The sequence below is a fragment of the Rhinatrema bivittatum genome, chromosome 2 (assembly GCF_901001135.1).
Source record: "Rhinatrema bivittatum chromosome 2, aRhiBiv1.1, whole genome shotgun sequence".
Lineage (NCBI taxonomy): Eukaryota > Metazoa > Chordata > Amphibia > Gymnophiona > Rhinatrematidae > Rhinatrema > Rhinatrema bivittatum.
This window is the reverse complement of record NC_042616.1, coordinates 400,532,336-400,547,767: the sequence shown is the minus strand read 5'-3', so window position 1 is coordinate 400,547,767 and position 15,432 is coordinate 400,532,336. Positions and strand designations below refer to the sequence as shown.

Genomic DNA, 15,432 nt, shown 5'->3' with positions numbered 1-15,432 from the left:
CCCCAGGGGCCGACATCATTATTTGGGGCCGCAGGAAGTTTTCCTGCCTCAGACCTTTAAATCCGGGGGGAAGCTGCACACGCGCGCCTAGAGGCAGCTGTGGCAGGCTGCGTGTTGACATCTGCTCCCTGCCATGCCGGTAGGCAGTAGTGGTAGCGGCTCACCAGTGTTGCGAACAAAGCAGGAATGCGGCTGGCTCGGCGGGGGCTGGAACCACCAGAATGGGTAGATTCTTCATTGACCTGTTATTTAAAACAAACTCTTGACTGGGTAAACATCACAGAGATACTCTATGTAGGAAAAAGATGTGAAAGAGCCAACATCAAATGTTTGGAGATACTCTCTGTAAGGAATTTGACAACACTAGACAGGGCTGGGAAGCAGAAAACTTGATATTGGAGATCTATTCAACACAGAATTGCCCTGGGAGAACTGGTGCTCCTCAAGTACTAGACCCTTATACTGATAATGCTGCCACGACTGGGGCACAATGGAAGAAGGCCCCCAGTCTGACTACCTTCTGGATCATTTGGCTAAGAGTCCATGAGTGTGTACTGCTTTGATAGACTTGAAGGCGGTATATACATTTTTTTTAAAATAAAATAAATACAGTAAAGGGATGTTGGTTATACAGACTCACTGGAGTTGAATTTGGTTTTATTGGATTCAGAGTACGCCCCATTACATGAGTGAGAGAGCCCCCACAGGGACAGAGCACAGCATTGGTCATGGAGGCAGAGTCTTAACCTAACCTGCCTGCTTGTTTTATGAAAAAGCCTAAAATGTTGATGTCTTAGGAACACCTGTGTGTGTGTGTGCAGTGGTGGGGTAATGTCAGGCCTTCAGCCAGGGGCTTTCTTGGATGAGGGGCTGGTACCCTACCTCCTGAACCACAGATTGGACTTGTCTGCTACTTCTTGCTACTTCCAGAGATAAGGAATTACGCCTGGCCTCAAGGTAATCCAGGTTGGGAACCTGATAATTGGGAAGGAGGTAGGGGGCAGCATCTCTCTTTGTCTCTAGTTCATTGCCATCAAAGAAAAGTAGACTTATATTCAGACTGTGGTATCTCAGGGCTCAGAGTTTCCCTTCCTGGAGTCAGAGAGACTTTGAAGGATCAGCTTGAACTCAGCAGGCATTTCTGTCATCTCCCTGAGGTTAGGCATTTCACATCACTTAAACTGCCTGAACTCCTTCCTAATTAGGGAATTAGATTCAACTGAGTTCAGGCTGCTCCGCAGTGTCAGAATTTGCCATACAGGGCCTTGCAATCTATAGGCTACCCACTGGAAAACCTGGGCTGGATTACAAGAAGAGCTATGAGGAATCCACAGTATAATGTGGGTTGTAGTTCGTGTCGTCACACCTCACTAAATGTATCTACAATGAAATGTATGTCGTAAGTTCTTTAGGGTGTAAGTATGTGAACGCAGATGGTTTTATGTGCCTCCTGAAATATTGTAATTGCCTTATCATGGGTCTCCCTGACTCTGTGCTCTGTGCATTTTAGCTTCTACAGAAATCAGCTGTATGTGTATTCTGCTGCCTTTCATGCTGCTTTGCTATTTCTTCTTTGCTGTGCTTTCTAATTTGGCTTCCTTGTTAAATAATGCACCATGTTCAAACTCCTGGCTCTCTAATCTCAATTGTATTCACTGCCTTGCTGCTCCATATTAGATGTGTGTGAGCAACTTGCAGCCTGGTTTAAGCACATTGACATTTTAGAATTTTATCTAGACCAGCTGGGGAAATCCATATGAATTTTATTAGTAGATTTGGTGGTAATTTTTAAATTTGAGTCCACAGATGAAATGTCCTTTGCTGTTTGAAAATCTGAAGCAGCTTTTCCCAATGAACCACCTTGAACCTTTGAGAATTTCCCTGGTTTGTCAGATTGTTTGAGAAGTCTGTTTTGAAGAGGTTCACACTTACCTGCTTGTGACTGTCTCTTGGGTCTTCTTCTCAGTTATTGATCTTCTAGCTCATAGTCCCATGCACCACTATGGATCCCACTGAAACAAGCAAGGTCTCATTTCCAGGCCTTCTCACTATTAGCATTTTCTCTCTGCAAAGAACTCCCAGTGTATCTATAGGACTAAATTCAAAATAGATATTCTCTATCTTGCCTGCTCTGATATTTAATCACATATCGTCCGTATATTGTCTATTTACTATGATGCTGTATATTGTTTCTCTGTTTTGTCTGACCTTTGTTGTAAGGCACCCTGATTATATATACTATCATTATTTTACTTGTACCCTGAACTCACATTAACAGGGGTACCGTATATATTAGACTGGGTATATATTAGACTGGGGTCAGAGCACTGGATTACAAGTTGAAGAAGTCCAGCATAAAAAGATAAAAACTCGTCTTTCTCACTAAATAACTTTTTCTCCTCCCTTTACCCATCTGAAATTGGATAATAGTAATATCCCTTCTCTTTTTTTCCCCTTTGGAAGCTTGCCTGCAGTCCGGTTGTCAAAAATATGCTATAGGCCATACATCCCAGAGGTGGTTGAATCCATGCTATAAAATTGCAAAACACTTTGTGATTCTATTTGGATTAAAAATAATACATACATCCAAAGAGGTCCATGTTCAGTAGGGTGTTCAGTGGAAAAGTTATCTAGCTAAATTTAGCCAGATAATTTGTTGTGTATATTCAGCAAGATAAATGTCACGCAGAATATACTATCTTAAAGTTATCCAGCTTACATATAGCTGGACAACTTGAACCCTAACCAGCCACTGTATGAATATGACCAATTAGGCCTAAAATTATCCGGCCTTGTGTGGCCAGGTAACTAATCGGGGTGTCCTGACCAGAGGGAAGGAGTATGTCAGACTTTTGTGGTGGGAGGTTAAGAAAAGGGCTGAGAGACCCACAGTGAAGGATTTTTAAAAAAATGATTGCCACTTAACCAGATATCATTTGAAGATATGTTAACTGGTAGGTTAATGGATAACTGATATTCGTTTAAGTGAGCCAGATAACTGTGGCATGCCCTGCTACACTACCGGAATGCCTTTTTTGTATCTGGCTTAATTATAATTTAGCTGGATAAGGGGCTGAATATTTCAGAACTTGCCATTTAGACGTGTAAGTTATGAGTTATCCATCTAAAAGGATTTGACTATTGATCTCAAATTATGAGATCAATAGTCAATAGTCCTCTTTCCGCCACACAAAGGAACTGTTTTTTCTGCTAACTGCACTTTCATATAACTTGCCTAATCGACTACACTGTGTAAATTGTATATAATTCTTACCATGTAAGCAATTACTCTCTGCTTACATGCTCTGCTCTCCAGTTAGAAATTGTTAACCTATCTTTTTTCTAACAGCCCAGTTCCACACTCCCTGTTGTAATGTAACTTTTGCTTTCAATGTTAACTGGTTTAACCCCTAGTTTATTGTAAACTGGTACGATAAGACCTGGTCTTGAGCATCGGCATATTACAAGAATTTTAAATAAATAAATAAATAACTTATTTTTATGAATGCTTACCAATGCTAACTACAATTAGATATGTTGACATTGAATATTTGTGTTTATATTTTTGCAATAAAAACTGTAGAAGTATCAGCTTGCTGGCAAAACAAAATAATTACAATTGTCCTTTTTTCTAATTTCCATTTCATTCCAGAGGTGAAATAAGCATTACAGTTTTAAAAACTCATTTTGCTACAGTTACAGCCTTTGGGAGAGAGAAATCCAGATATATGAAGATTATCATCTATTAACTCTGAGTAACAGATGTATTTGTGTCATGCTCTATCAGGAGCCCAAGTACCTGTTTCACTGCTGATCAATTACCATTGTAATTCTTGGCCTTCTGGGAAAGGATACAATTATTAAAACAAGGCCTACACGCTGTAAATGAAGGCCCATGGCAGCCATGGCTGTCAGCATGACCAGCTAGAGATGCCCCCTACAACCCCCCAAACAAAACAAAACAAAACAAAACTGACTGATTCAAACAAAATACCACTTCCACTTTTGTAGACCCAAATTAGCTTAGTGTGAGGCTATATTGATCATCATCACAAACCTATACTAGTGCCACCTGGTGTATAAACAGCTGTAGGAATCAGGAAACATTATTGTAGGATTGTATCCATACCTTTTATTCCAGAAAATGTAAAAAGTCAGAATATAAAATATATTGTGAGAGAACAGACATACAGAAATATTACTTGCAGCACCAAGAAACCATGGAGTTGTTTTTAGGAAAGTCAACACTATTACTTATTTAAATTTAAAAGATGAAAACCCATTGGTCCCTTATTTTCCCAAAGAGATTTTCTGTTGACACAGACTATAAAGGTTCCATCTGATTTTGTACAGTCTCCTTTTCCTAACATAACCTATTTCTCCTACCCCTCAACTGCCTAGCAGAAAGATACTGAACCCACTCATTGAAATCCACAGACCATTCAGATTCTGAGGGCCCCTGTTAAATACAATATTTCAAGTTTTCAATTAGGGGTGTGCACTGGAAACATTTTTTTTTTCATTTTCCATTTCTTATCTGCCCAACCTGCAAACATTAATTGTTCTCCAGTCTCCCTCAGTCCTGTGCCCTGGATCCCCTCTTACCCCATTTATGGTTTAAATGGGGCAAGAGCAAACCCCATTCCTTCCTACTCCATTGCTGCTGGTTTTCAAAGCAGTGCCATTTTGAAAAACAGCAGTGGCCAGGCAGAAACAAATGGTGTAAGATGGGGTCCCCGGGGGTGGGGTTGGCCTGCAGAGGCCCCTTGGGTTGGGGAGTGGGAGAAAGGGCCACAAGAGGACTATTTTGGATTCCAAACGATCGAGACCCCTAGAGCAGGGGTCGGGTCCACGGGGTAAGCGTTCCCTTAGGTCCAACGTGTCTCATTCTCAAGCTGATGCTACCTCAGAGGAGTCCAATCCAGAGGACCAGGGACCCTGACACAAACCCACACTGGGGGCGGATCTTGGGAATGATCAGGATCAGGAGTGCCGTCCTAGTCCTCACGTGGCGGATGGGGATGATCCCAAGTTGGTCTGTCTTTTTCAAAGGGACGAGCTGAGTCCCCTTATTCTGGCGATTCTAGAGGAATTGGGAATTGAAGCCCCGCAGAAGGACTCCCGGATGGGGGATATTGATCCTGTTATGGTGGGCCTGAGGGGTCCGACCACGTCTTTTCCCTTTCACCTTTCTGTCACGACCTGCTATTCCATGAATGGAACACCCCGGATTTGGGCCTGAAGGTCAGTAAAGCGATGGACAAACTGTATCAATTGCCAGAAGACGTTTGGATGTCTTGAAGATCCCAAAGGTAGATGCCACTGTGTCTGTGTTGCGTTCAAGCCTGCTTTTGCCCTCGCTCCACCCTCTCTACCTGTGTGGCAACTCCCTCCATGCCTGATGGACCGCTTGATGTCGTGGTGTCTCCATTACGCTTCTCCCCGGCGTCCCCGGGCCGGCTCGACGCTGCAGATCCGCCATGTTCCTGATGATGTAGGGCACGCGCTCCGAAGTATGTACCAGCAAGGGCGCGAACCTCAGGGGCGTCCCCCTGTATTGATGTCATTCGCTTCCAACATAAAAGGTCTTTTGCTAACAGATCGAGTTAGCAAGGACTCCGATTGGACTAGCTTCGGCTCTCCAAGACTACTTTGCACCCAAAGGATTGCTTGCGGGATTTCCTTTGGACCCGCTTCACTCTTGCAACATTGCCTCTCCGGACCTACCAGGGCTACCCGCTCCTCGGGGGGCCTCATTCTCTTTCTCTATTTCAGATTACAGAAAGGAACCGGTATTCGCTCCTCGAGGGCCCATGTTCCTAAACTCTCTGAAGACTCGCCATTACCTGGAAGCTATCGCAAGAGACGGACATTGTGAGTTATTATTTCAGACTACAGATAGGAACCGGTACTCGCTCCTCGAGGGCCTATGTTCCTGACCATCTGAAGATTCTCCTTGCCCAGAAGCTATCGCAGGTACAGACCTTTGTGAGTTATTATTTCAGACTACCGATAGGAACCGGTACTCGCTCCTCGAGGGCCTATGTTCCTGAATACTCTGAAGATTCTCCTTGTCCAGAAGCTATTGCATGTACAGACATTTGTGAGTTACTATTTCAGAAGGTATATAGGAACTGGCACTCACTCCTCGAGGGCCTATGTTCCTGAACACGCTGAAGATTCTCTATTGACTAGAAGCTATTCCAGATACAGATTATTGTGAGTGACCACCGCTCTCTCAGAGCTTTCCCTGGAACCAGGTAATCGCTCCTCGAGGGCCTAACTCTTTCCAGCTACTGAGCCATCTCAAGACCTTATGAGAGTTATCATCTAGTACTGGCTATGTATATTTGCATACCCTGTCTATTCACTATCTACAGTCTCTTTGCAGCTCAGCAACCTTGGAATCACAGTTCCAGTATATGAGGGTCCTCAGCCCTGCCGGGCATACCAGCTCACTACTGCCACCTCTGGTGGTTATACTCCTATCTAATAAAAAGAACTATCTGTGTCTGTCTCCATACTCCAGCCTAGGGAGGGAGACCCTCTCGGGACTCCCTTCTGGGGCACTGTCATCTGCCATCGGCCCAAGGATTCACCTATCTACCTTCTGTCCAGCTGAGCACCATCTCTAGTACTCCGCTGGTACAGATTGCCAACTCTGCAGTCTACATCATAACATATTGCCATTCCTTAGTAGACCTATAGGAGGCAGTTCACTACAGATTGCTACTCCTCCCCTTTGGGGAGGGGATTCTATCAGGCTGCTATTCTCATCTGCTGGCTCCTTCCATCCGCATAGCAAATCCCAACAGATTGCTAACTCGCTAGCAGATCCCGCAACAGTCTGCAGTCACCAAAAAGACTACCATTCTGGTGACAGGAGCAACGGTCCTTAAGGATCTTCAGGACTGCAAGCTTGAAGTACAGCTCAAGAGGATTTTTGAAGTTTCAGCCCTGGGAGTGCGGGCTGCCATGTGCAGCAGCTTTGCCCTGCGGGCTGGGCTTCGATAGGTACAGTTTTTGCAAAGCAATCCTTCCCTCTCGGAGGACGAGGTGGTGCAGGCTGGGAGCTTAGAGGCGGTGGTGGCCTACAGCACAGATGCCTTACACGACCTGCTGCAGACTTCGGCTCGGTCCTTGGTGTCGGTGGTTTCTGCCTGTAGGCTCCTTTGGTTGAGAAACTGGTCGGGGGTTGTATCCTCTAAGGCGCAACTCAGCTCTCTACCTTTCAAAGGCAAGCATCTTTTTGGAAAGGACTTGGAAGATATGATACAGTCCTTAGGGGAGAGCAAGGTCCATAAACTGCCGGAGGATCGCCCTAGGGCTTGAGGCTCTTTTCCCTCTCGATCTCGCTTTAGGACAACTCGAAGGTTCCGCTCTTCTTGACCATCGGGTCCCCCTTCGAGACAACCTTCGGGCAGACAGCAGTCTTGGTTCCAGTCCTTTCATGGACGTCGATTTGGAATGCCTGGGATACCCCTGTCAGCAGGAGGAGTTAAATCCTCCCAATGAAGCGAGGCCAGTCGATTCCTCGGTTCCGGTGGTGGGAGGCAGGCTGTCTCTGTTTTACGGGGAATGGACCAAGTGGTCGTCAGACCAGTGGGTCCTTAACATGATAGGACAAGGTAAAGCTTTAGATTTCGTTAAACGACTGTGAGATTGATTTCTTGTCTCCCCATGCTCCTACTAACAAGGGCATCGAGCAGTGCGGGACACTTTGCAGCGCCTGCGCAATCTCGGGACCATCGTTCTGGTCCCTCTGGCAGAGCAGTGAAAGGGTCGTTACTCCATTTACTTCGTTGTGCACATTTTGGCCCATTCTAGACCTTAAGAGAGTCAACCGCTGTCTCCCAGTCCTGAGGTTTCGCATGGAGACCCTCAGGTCGGTCATTGCTTCGGTACACAAGGGAGAATTCCTCGCATCGCTGGATTTGACCGAGGCATACTTGCACATCGGAATCCGGCCTGATCACCAGAGGTTCCTGAGATTCTGCATCCTGGGACAACATTTTCAGTTTCGAGCTCTACCATTTGGACTGGCCACGGCTCCCAGGACCTTTACCAAGGTGATGATTGTGGTGGCAGCACAACTCTGAAAGGAGGGTCTTTTAGTCCATCTGTATCTGGACAACGGGCTAATTCAGGCAAAGTCAGAGTCTTTTTGCTGTTCGGTACACCAAGTGCTTTCTCTCTTTTGATCACTGGGTTGGGTGATCAACCTGACTCCCTCCCAGTAACTGGAGTTCCTAGGGGCCCTGTTTGACACGCCTCAGGGGAGGATGTTTCTTCCCAAACACTGTCTTCTCAAGTTGCAGGGACAGGTTCGAGACTGTGTCCAATCATACTCCAAGAGTATGGGATTATTTGAGGGTCCTCGGCTCGATGACTTCCACCCTGGAGTTGGTTCCTTGGGCCTTTGCTCATATCAGACCATTACAGTCAGCATTGCTTTCCCACTGGAACCCGGTTTCTGAACAATATCACCTTCCCCTTCCGGATGCGGCTCGGTCCAGTCTGGATTGGTGGCTACTATCGGATAACTTGAGACGTGGAGTGTCCCTGGAAGTTCCAAATTGGACGGTGGTCACCACGGATGCCAGTCTCTCCTGCTGGGGAGCAGTTTGTCAGGGAACATCAGTTCAAGGTCAATGGTCCATGTTGGAGCCCATTGGTCGATCAATCTTCTGGAGACCAGAGCTATGTGTTTGGCATTGCAGGCTCTCCAGCCCTTCCTGCAGGGGAAGTCGGTCTGGATTCTGTCTGACAATTCGACCGCAGTGGCTTATATCAATCGTCAGGAAGGAACCAAAAGCCAACTGGTGGTGCTCGAGGCGCAACAGCTGATACTCTGGAAGGAGCAGCATCTAGTCAGCATAGCAGCCTCTCACATAGCCGGAGTCGACAACATTCAGGGTGAATTTCTCAGTCATCACCGTCTCGACCCTGGGGAGTGGGAGTTATCCCAAGAGGCCTTTCAGCGGATATGTGACAAGTGGTCCAGTCCGGCAGTAGACCTTATGGCAACCTTTCGGAATTCCAAGGCCCCTCACTTTTTCAGTCAGAGGTGAGAAAGGGGAGCGGAAGGAGTGGATGCCCTAGTGCTTTCCTGGCATTTTGCGTCTTGGCCTCTGATCGGCAGAGTGCTGAGACAAATAGAGGCTCACCCGAGGGAGGTCATTCTAGTGACGACGGAGTGGCCAAGACGTCCGTGGTTTGCGGATCTCATCATTCTGTGGTGTAAGACTCCTTGAGGTTTCGGGATCTCCCAAACCTCCTCCGTCAGGGCCCTGTTTGTTTGGAAGAGGTAGATCACTTTTGTCTAGTGGCATGGCTTTTGAGAGGCGCCGTCTAAAGAACAAAGGTTATTCAGATGCTATAGTGGCGATGCTTTTGCGTTCGTGGAAGACGTCTACCTCCCTGACCTATGTCAGGGTGTGGGGAATTTTTGAGTCTTGGTGCGTGGAGCACAAGTTAGACCGTACCTGAGCCTTGGTGTCGTATATTTTGTCCTTTTTGCAAGCTGGGCTAGCTAAAGGGTTGTCGTGCAGTTCCCTATGGGTGCAGGTAGCAGCCCTTGGCTGTTTCTGTGGTAAGTTAAATGGCGTGTCATTAGCAGCACATCTGGACGTGGCACGTTTTCTCCAGGGAGCAAAGCATTTGCGCCCCCCGATCAGGAATCCTTGCCCTTTGTGGAGTTTGAACTTGGTTCTCAAAACCCTATGTGCTGCGCCCTTTGAGCCTCTAAAAGGGCAACTTTGAAGGATCTCATGTTAAAGGTGGTATTCCTTGTGGCTATTTCTTCTGCGCACCGGGTGTTGGAGCTTCAAGCATTATCCTGCAGGGAACCCTTTTTCAGGATTACAGAAGCGGGAGTCTCCTTGAGGACTGTTTCTTCTTTTCTTCCAAAGGTAGTCTCCTCCTTTCATTTGAATCAGTCGGTGGATCTTCTGGCATTTCCAGATTTGAACCGTTCTGATCCCTACTCTAGAGAGCTCAGGAAGTTAGACGTGTGTCACGTTATGTTGCCACTACTTGAGATAACTAACAGTTTCCATATGTCGGATCATCTGTTCATTCTCTGGAGTGGTTCCAGAAGAGGGAATAAAATGTCTAGAGCCACTATTGCTCATTGGTTGAAAGAGGCTATTGGGTCAGCATATCTTCTTTCTCGTCAGCCGCTTCTGGTTGGTTTGAGAGCTCATTCTACTCATTCACAAGCGACATCGTGGCTGGAGTGTCGTTTCGCCACAGGAGATTTGTAGGGCAGCGACTTGGAAGTCTTTGCACACATTTGCTAGGCATTACAGAGTAGATGTCCAGGCCCCAGGCTTGGCAGTCTTTGGAGGAGTTATCCAAGTGGGACTCTCAGGGTCCCACCCCGAGTAAGAGAGCTCTGGTACATCCCTGAAGTCTGGACTGATCTGGGTACATACAGGGAAAGGAAAATTGGTTCTTACCTGCTAATTTTTGTTCCTGTAGTACCACGGATCAGAACAGAGTCCCGCCCATTTCTGCATAGAAGTAATGGAGAATCCGCTCATTCACTGTTTTTTTAATGCAATCTGCAGATAAGTGATTACAGTTTCCAATTTTTGCAAGTTATCGAATGTTATCGCAGGTTCTGCTTCCACTTAGGGTTGGTGAGCAGGATGTGTCCATTCCTAGCCCGGGTGGAGAGTAGAGACAGTCGTGTTGGATAGTTGAATTTTATGGTACATACTGCTTTGATACCGATTAATACTGACGGACTGCAGGTGGCACCTCAGGATATAGTACAGAGTCAGTCAAATCTTTCTCTGTCTCCATCTGCTGGAGGGGAGGCAAAACCCGTGGTAGTACAGGAACGAAAATTAGCAGGTAAGAACCAATTTTCCTTTTCCAATCACGTTTCAAACAACAGCACATTTCTAATTTCAATAAGAATACAACCAGTTTGTATATTTTGATCATTCTGAAAACAAGGGTTGCACTAAAGTTAGCCACTTCTGGTTTAGTATATTTTTCTTTCATGGGTCATTGCCTGCAACAGATTGCTGATTCTGGGTTTTAGTAGTTCGGTTAATGGTATGCTATATTATGAGAGCTTGCAAACTGTTGACCTATTAAAAAATAGTTGGATAATTTCAAAACTGTTACAAAAGTACTGATTTTTGTATCCTCCTTAGTTTATATGCATTTTGTTTTAAGTAAAATACTATACCCCTTTTTAATCCTGCCTTTGACTCTTTTTAAGGTCACAAATGAGATTGTTCGACAATTGATGGAGCAGAATGGGTTCTATAATTTGGAAAAGCCAGGGGAGTTTACCACCATTTTAGACATTCAGTTCATGGCTGCGATGATCCATCCTGGTGGAGGTCGCAATGACATTCCACAGAGACTGAAGAGGCAGTTCTCTATGTTCAACTGTACCCTGCCATCCAATTCTTCCATCGACAAAATCTTTGGTAAAATGAGTAATATAAATTTAAATATTTATAATACTGCAGATATCTACTTAGACAAATAACATTTCATGGATTTTGGTTTAATCAATTTACACTACCTATCAAATTAAGAAATATAGGTGTATGTCCAGTTACATTATATGTACAGATGCCCCAGTATGTTGTGAAGCTCACAGCACAACTGGGTATCTCTAATCTCTGTGCAGTCTTTATATATATTATGTAGGAATATACTCTGAAAGTGTTTTTGCTGCTATAAAGCAGATTGATATGTGATCAAAACAGATCAAACATTTTTTACGGCAAATAATGGCATATTTGAGAGAAATGTGTAAATGAAAAGCTTTCCACTGAAGCTCTGCTGCAATGTGCTGATGCTCGATTTGCTCTTCTTACTGTTTTTGTATGCCATGCATGTCAAATGCTGGTCCTCAGGGTACCCTAGCAGATTTGGTTTTCGGGGGTATCCAAAATATGTAATTGAACTATAAACAGGAGCCTTTGTGTATAAATATATCTTAAATATTCATTGTGGACATCCTGAAACCAGACCTGTTTGAGAAACAGCATTGGACACCCCTAGTATATGCCATATACATGTGTAGCAAAAGTGCCTGTTGACCAATGAGCAATTTTTCTGACCTCTGAGGCTTGTAATGCAAAGATATAGGGGTAGATTTTCAAAGGGGTACGTGCGTAGGATACACGCGTACCCCCCGAAAACCTACCCCAAACCCCCCCGCGCGCGCAAGCCCCGGGACACTCATAAGTCCCGGGGCTTGCATGGAGAGGCGTGCTGGGGGGCGTGGCAGTCGTGACGCGGCGTTTCGGGGGCGTGGCGCGGGTGACGTGACGTTTCAGGGGTGGCGCCGCGGGCATGGTTTTGGCCCGGGGGCGTTCTGGGGGCATGGCTGCGCCCTCCGGAACAGCCCCCGGGTCGGGTGATGCTGCGCCAGCAGCCCGCTGGCGCGCGCAGATTTACGTCTGCTTCCGGCAGGCGTAAATCCGTCGATAAAGGTGGGGGGGGGTTTAGATAGGGCCGGGAGGGGGTGGGTTAGGTAGGGGAAGGGAGGGGAACATGAGGGGAGGGCGAAAGAAAGTTCCCTCCGAGGCCGCTCCGGAGCGGCCTCGGAGGGAACGGAAGCAGGCTGTGCGGCTCGGCGCGCGCAGGCTGCCCAAAATCGGCAGCCTTGTGCGCGCCGATCCCAGATTTTAATGGATACGCGCGGCTATGCGCGTATCTATTGAAATCCCGCGTACTCTTGTTCGCGCCTGGTGCGCGAACAAAAGTACGCGCTCGCACACAATTATAAAATCTACCCCATACTGAGAAGTGCTCCTCCCATGCTATTGGGGGTACTAAAGTTGTGAATCTCCTAATTTCATGGGGCTTAAATACACCTACAGAACCTGCTGATGCCGTTTTGTCACAATTTTGCCACCAAATGACAGAGAGCATTTTAATCTAAATATCACAGTGTATTGTCATATCTAGTAATGCTGTCTTTGCTGTAACAAGGATCCAGTCAATTCTTTGAAGTTAATTTTTGGGGTATGCCCCACTCTCCACAGGTACGGCTTTTCTGCAGCCACCGAAATGCCAATGTTTTTGATACCCAGAATTATTCCTCTTTGCCCTCTGTTCAAGAGTGCAGTTCTAGAAGTAGTATTGGTCATTGAGGAAACTGGAGTTTAAATAGCTTGTGGTACATCTAAAGAAGGGATCCGTCTCATTTTGAAAGCTCATATACTGCAATGTCTTTCTGTTTCCTGGTAAGGTATCACAACCTACTAAGACCCCTTGTACAAGAAATACAATGTTTGATGTGGTATATGGATTGCAGTCAGATTTTATTTCACTCAGGCACTACAGTTTTATAATTCTGCTACATCAGTCGTTTTAAATCTATACCTTCCTTTACCTTCCAGGAGTGATTGGATTAGGCCATTACTGTGCCCAGCGGGGGTTTCCAGAAGAAATAAGGAATTCTGTAGCCAAACTGGTACCACTGACCCGTAAATTGTGGCAGATGACCAAGATCAAAATGCTGCCTACCCCAGCCAAATTTCATTATATTTTCAACCTGAGAGATCTCTCCAGGATCTGGCAAGGCATGCTGCACTCTCTTGCTGAGATCATCAGTAATTCCAATGTAAGTTGATGCCTGGGAACATTACAGAGATTATTATGTAGGTATTGTACTTGGACAGCGAGCTCAGATTGCAAACAGTCCAGCAGCTCACTTGCATCATTGGCAGGTATTTTTAGTGATAAAGTTTTAATTGTCAACATTGGGAGAATATTTGTGTTTATTAATTTCTTTTTAATACAAAGCAATTTGAATAAAAATACTCGCGTGCAGATAGTGAACATTTAGGCCTGTACAATGTTTGAAAAATTAGTCCTTCATTCAAGGTAAACTTAAATTTGCTAAGTATGGGGAAAGGAAGAGAAAGCCAACATGTATGTTGAAAAGCTTTTCTGACAGTGTTTGTTGAAAATTTTAAAAAATTGTACGTTGCTGTTTGAAGAGTTCCTAATTCTTTGGCAGTTGTTTTGCCCAAGAAAGATTTTGACACTGTAAAACTATGATTCTATGTTTTGTAATTATATGTGAATTGATTATATTAAGCTGTTACCCACATTGTACAGTTTCTCTGGAAAACATGGAATATAAGATATTTTAAATAAGTATATGGAATGAACCTTTGAAAACATATCAAAGGATCCCATGAATTTATCTGTGGAATAAATTTGCCAAATTCATTGAATTTGGTTTGAAAAACAAACTAGTTACCCATCCCTAGTTATAGTTTAATTTAGGGTAGAACATGAGAGATTTAACTGAACTCTTTAAGGCTGAAACTGTTATATCTGCATCTAGGATTCCTGATAAATAACCAAAATAATAATAATAAAAATAATGCAATAAGGTGTTTTTAATTAGCATTACTGAAATATAAAAGCAACTTTCATATACAATAATAGCATGCCATTTTAGTTATATGTGTATGTAGCTGAAGAGAGCTATGTAGAAAAAGAAAAAGAGAGAGTGCTATGAATAGATATGTAACAGATGTGATTTTCACAGTCTTGTATAGCCCGAGTCAGATATGGTCTCCACTCCTACAAGAGACATTCGTAAGGATCCAGTCAGGTTGAGGAATTTCCCAATGCTCATCACTGAGGATTGGGAGCTGCTACAACATCCCAACTTTGGGTCCCTGGTCCTCACAGCCTGGATGTTAAAAATATATCCTATTGTATTTTTTAATGTACTTTGATTATTTTTGTTATGTTGCAAGCTGCTCTGGGTCCTTTTTGGAGGAGGGTGGCATGTAAATTGAAGTGTAATGTAAAAGGCAGCCCTGAAACCCTTGAATCTGTCCGAGGATGTAGCTCATATTCTTTTGGTACTAGGATATTGCAGGCCATCTGCATAATTCTCCCAGCTGCCTCAGTGGTCAACTTCAGAAGTCATTACAACCCACCTTGGGCCTAAGCTGCTTCCACCCTACACTATAAGGTACTGGGGAGGTTGCAACCCATCTGCATGCTTCTCCTATTTGCCTCGTGGTTGAGTCTGGAAGTTATCACTATACACCTCAGGACTGAGTGCTGCCACCCCACATTCCTTGAGCAGCTGGCCAGGTATTGGGTAGGTTGCAGACCTTTTATTATTTCCTATGGAACTACATTTTCTCTTTTTGATGCTAATCATTCCATTCTTATTCCCTACTGCAAACCACTACTACCACCTTATCTACTTTCCCATTTCTCTACATTATTTATCTCATCTGTCATTGTTATCTGCACTGCCCACTGTTCTTGAACTTCCTCGCATCCAGCCATCTCCATTTTCTCTGACAGCATCTCATCCTTGTTGCTATCATGACATTTCTAGCTCTCTTCTATGTATTCTCCTGCTCCTCCTTCTCCTTTTAGCTGGGGATATTAATCCCAATACTTGTCCTCCCAGGC

The 15,432-nt window shown here is 44.8% G+C and overlaps 1 protein-coding gene across 1 annotated transcript in view; it reads left to right on the top strand.

Moving 5' to 3' along the window:
* The window catches only part of DNAH5 (dynein axonemal heavy chain 5), a 640,276-nt gene that overhangs the window by 375,678 nt on the left and 249,166 nt on the right, over positions 1-15,432 (top strand). The window contains 2 exon segments of the mRNA XM_029590044.1: positions 11,237-11,450; positions 13,380-13,603. Coding sequence (XP_029445904.1) covers positions 11,237-11,450; positions 13,380-13,603 — 438 coding nt within the window.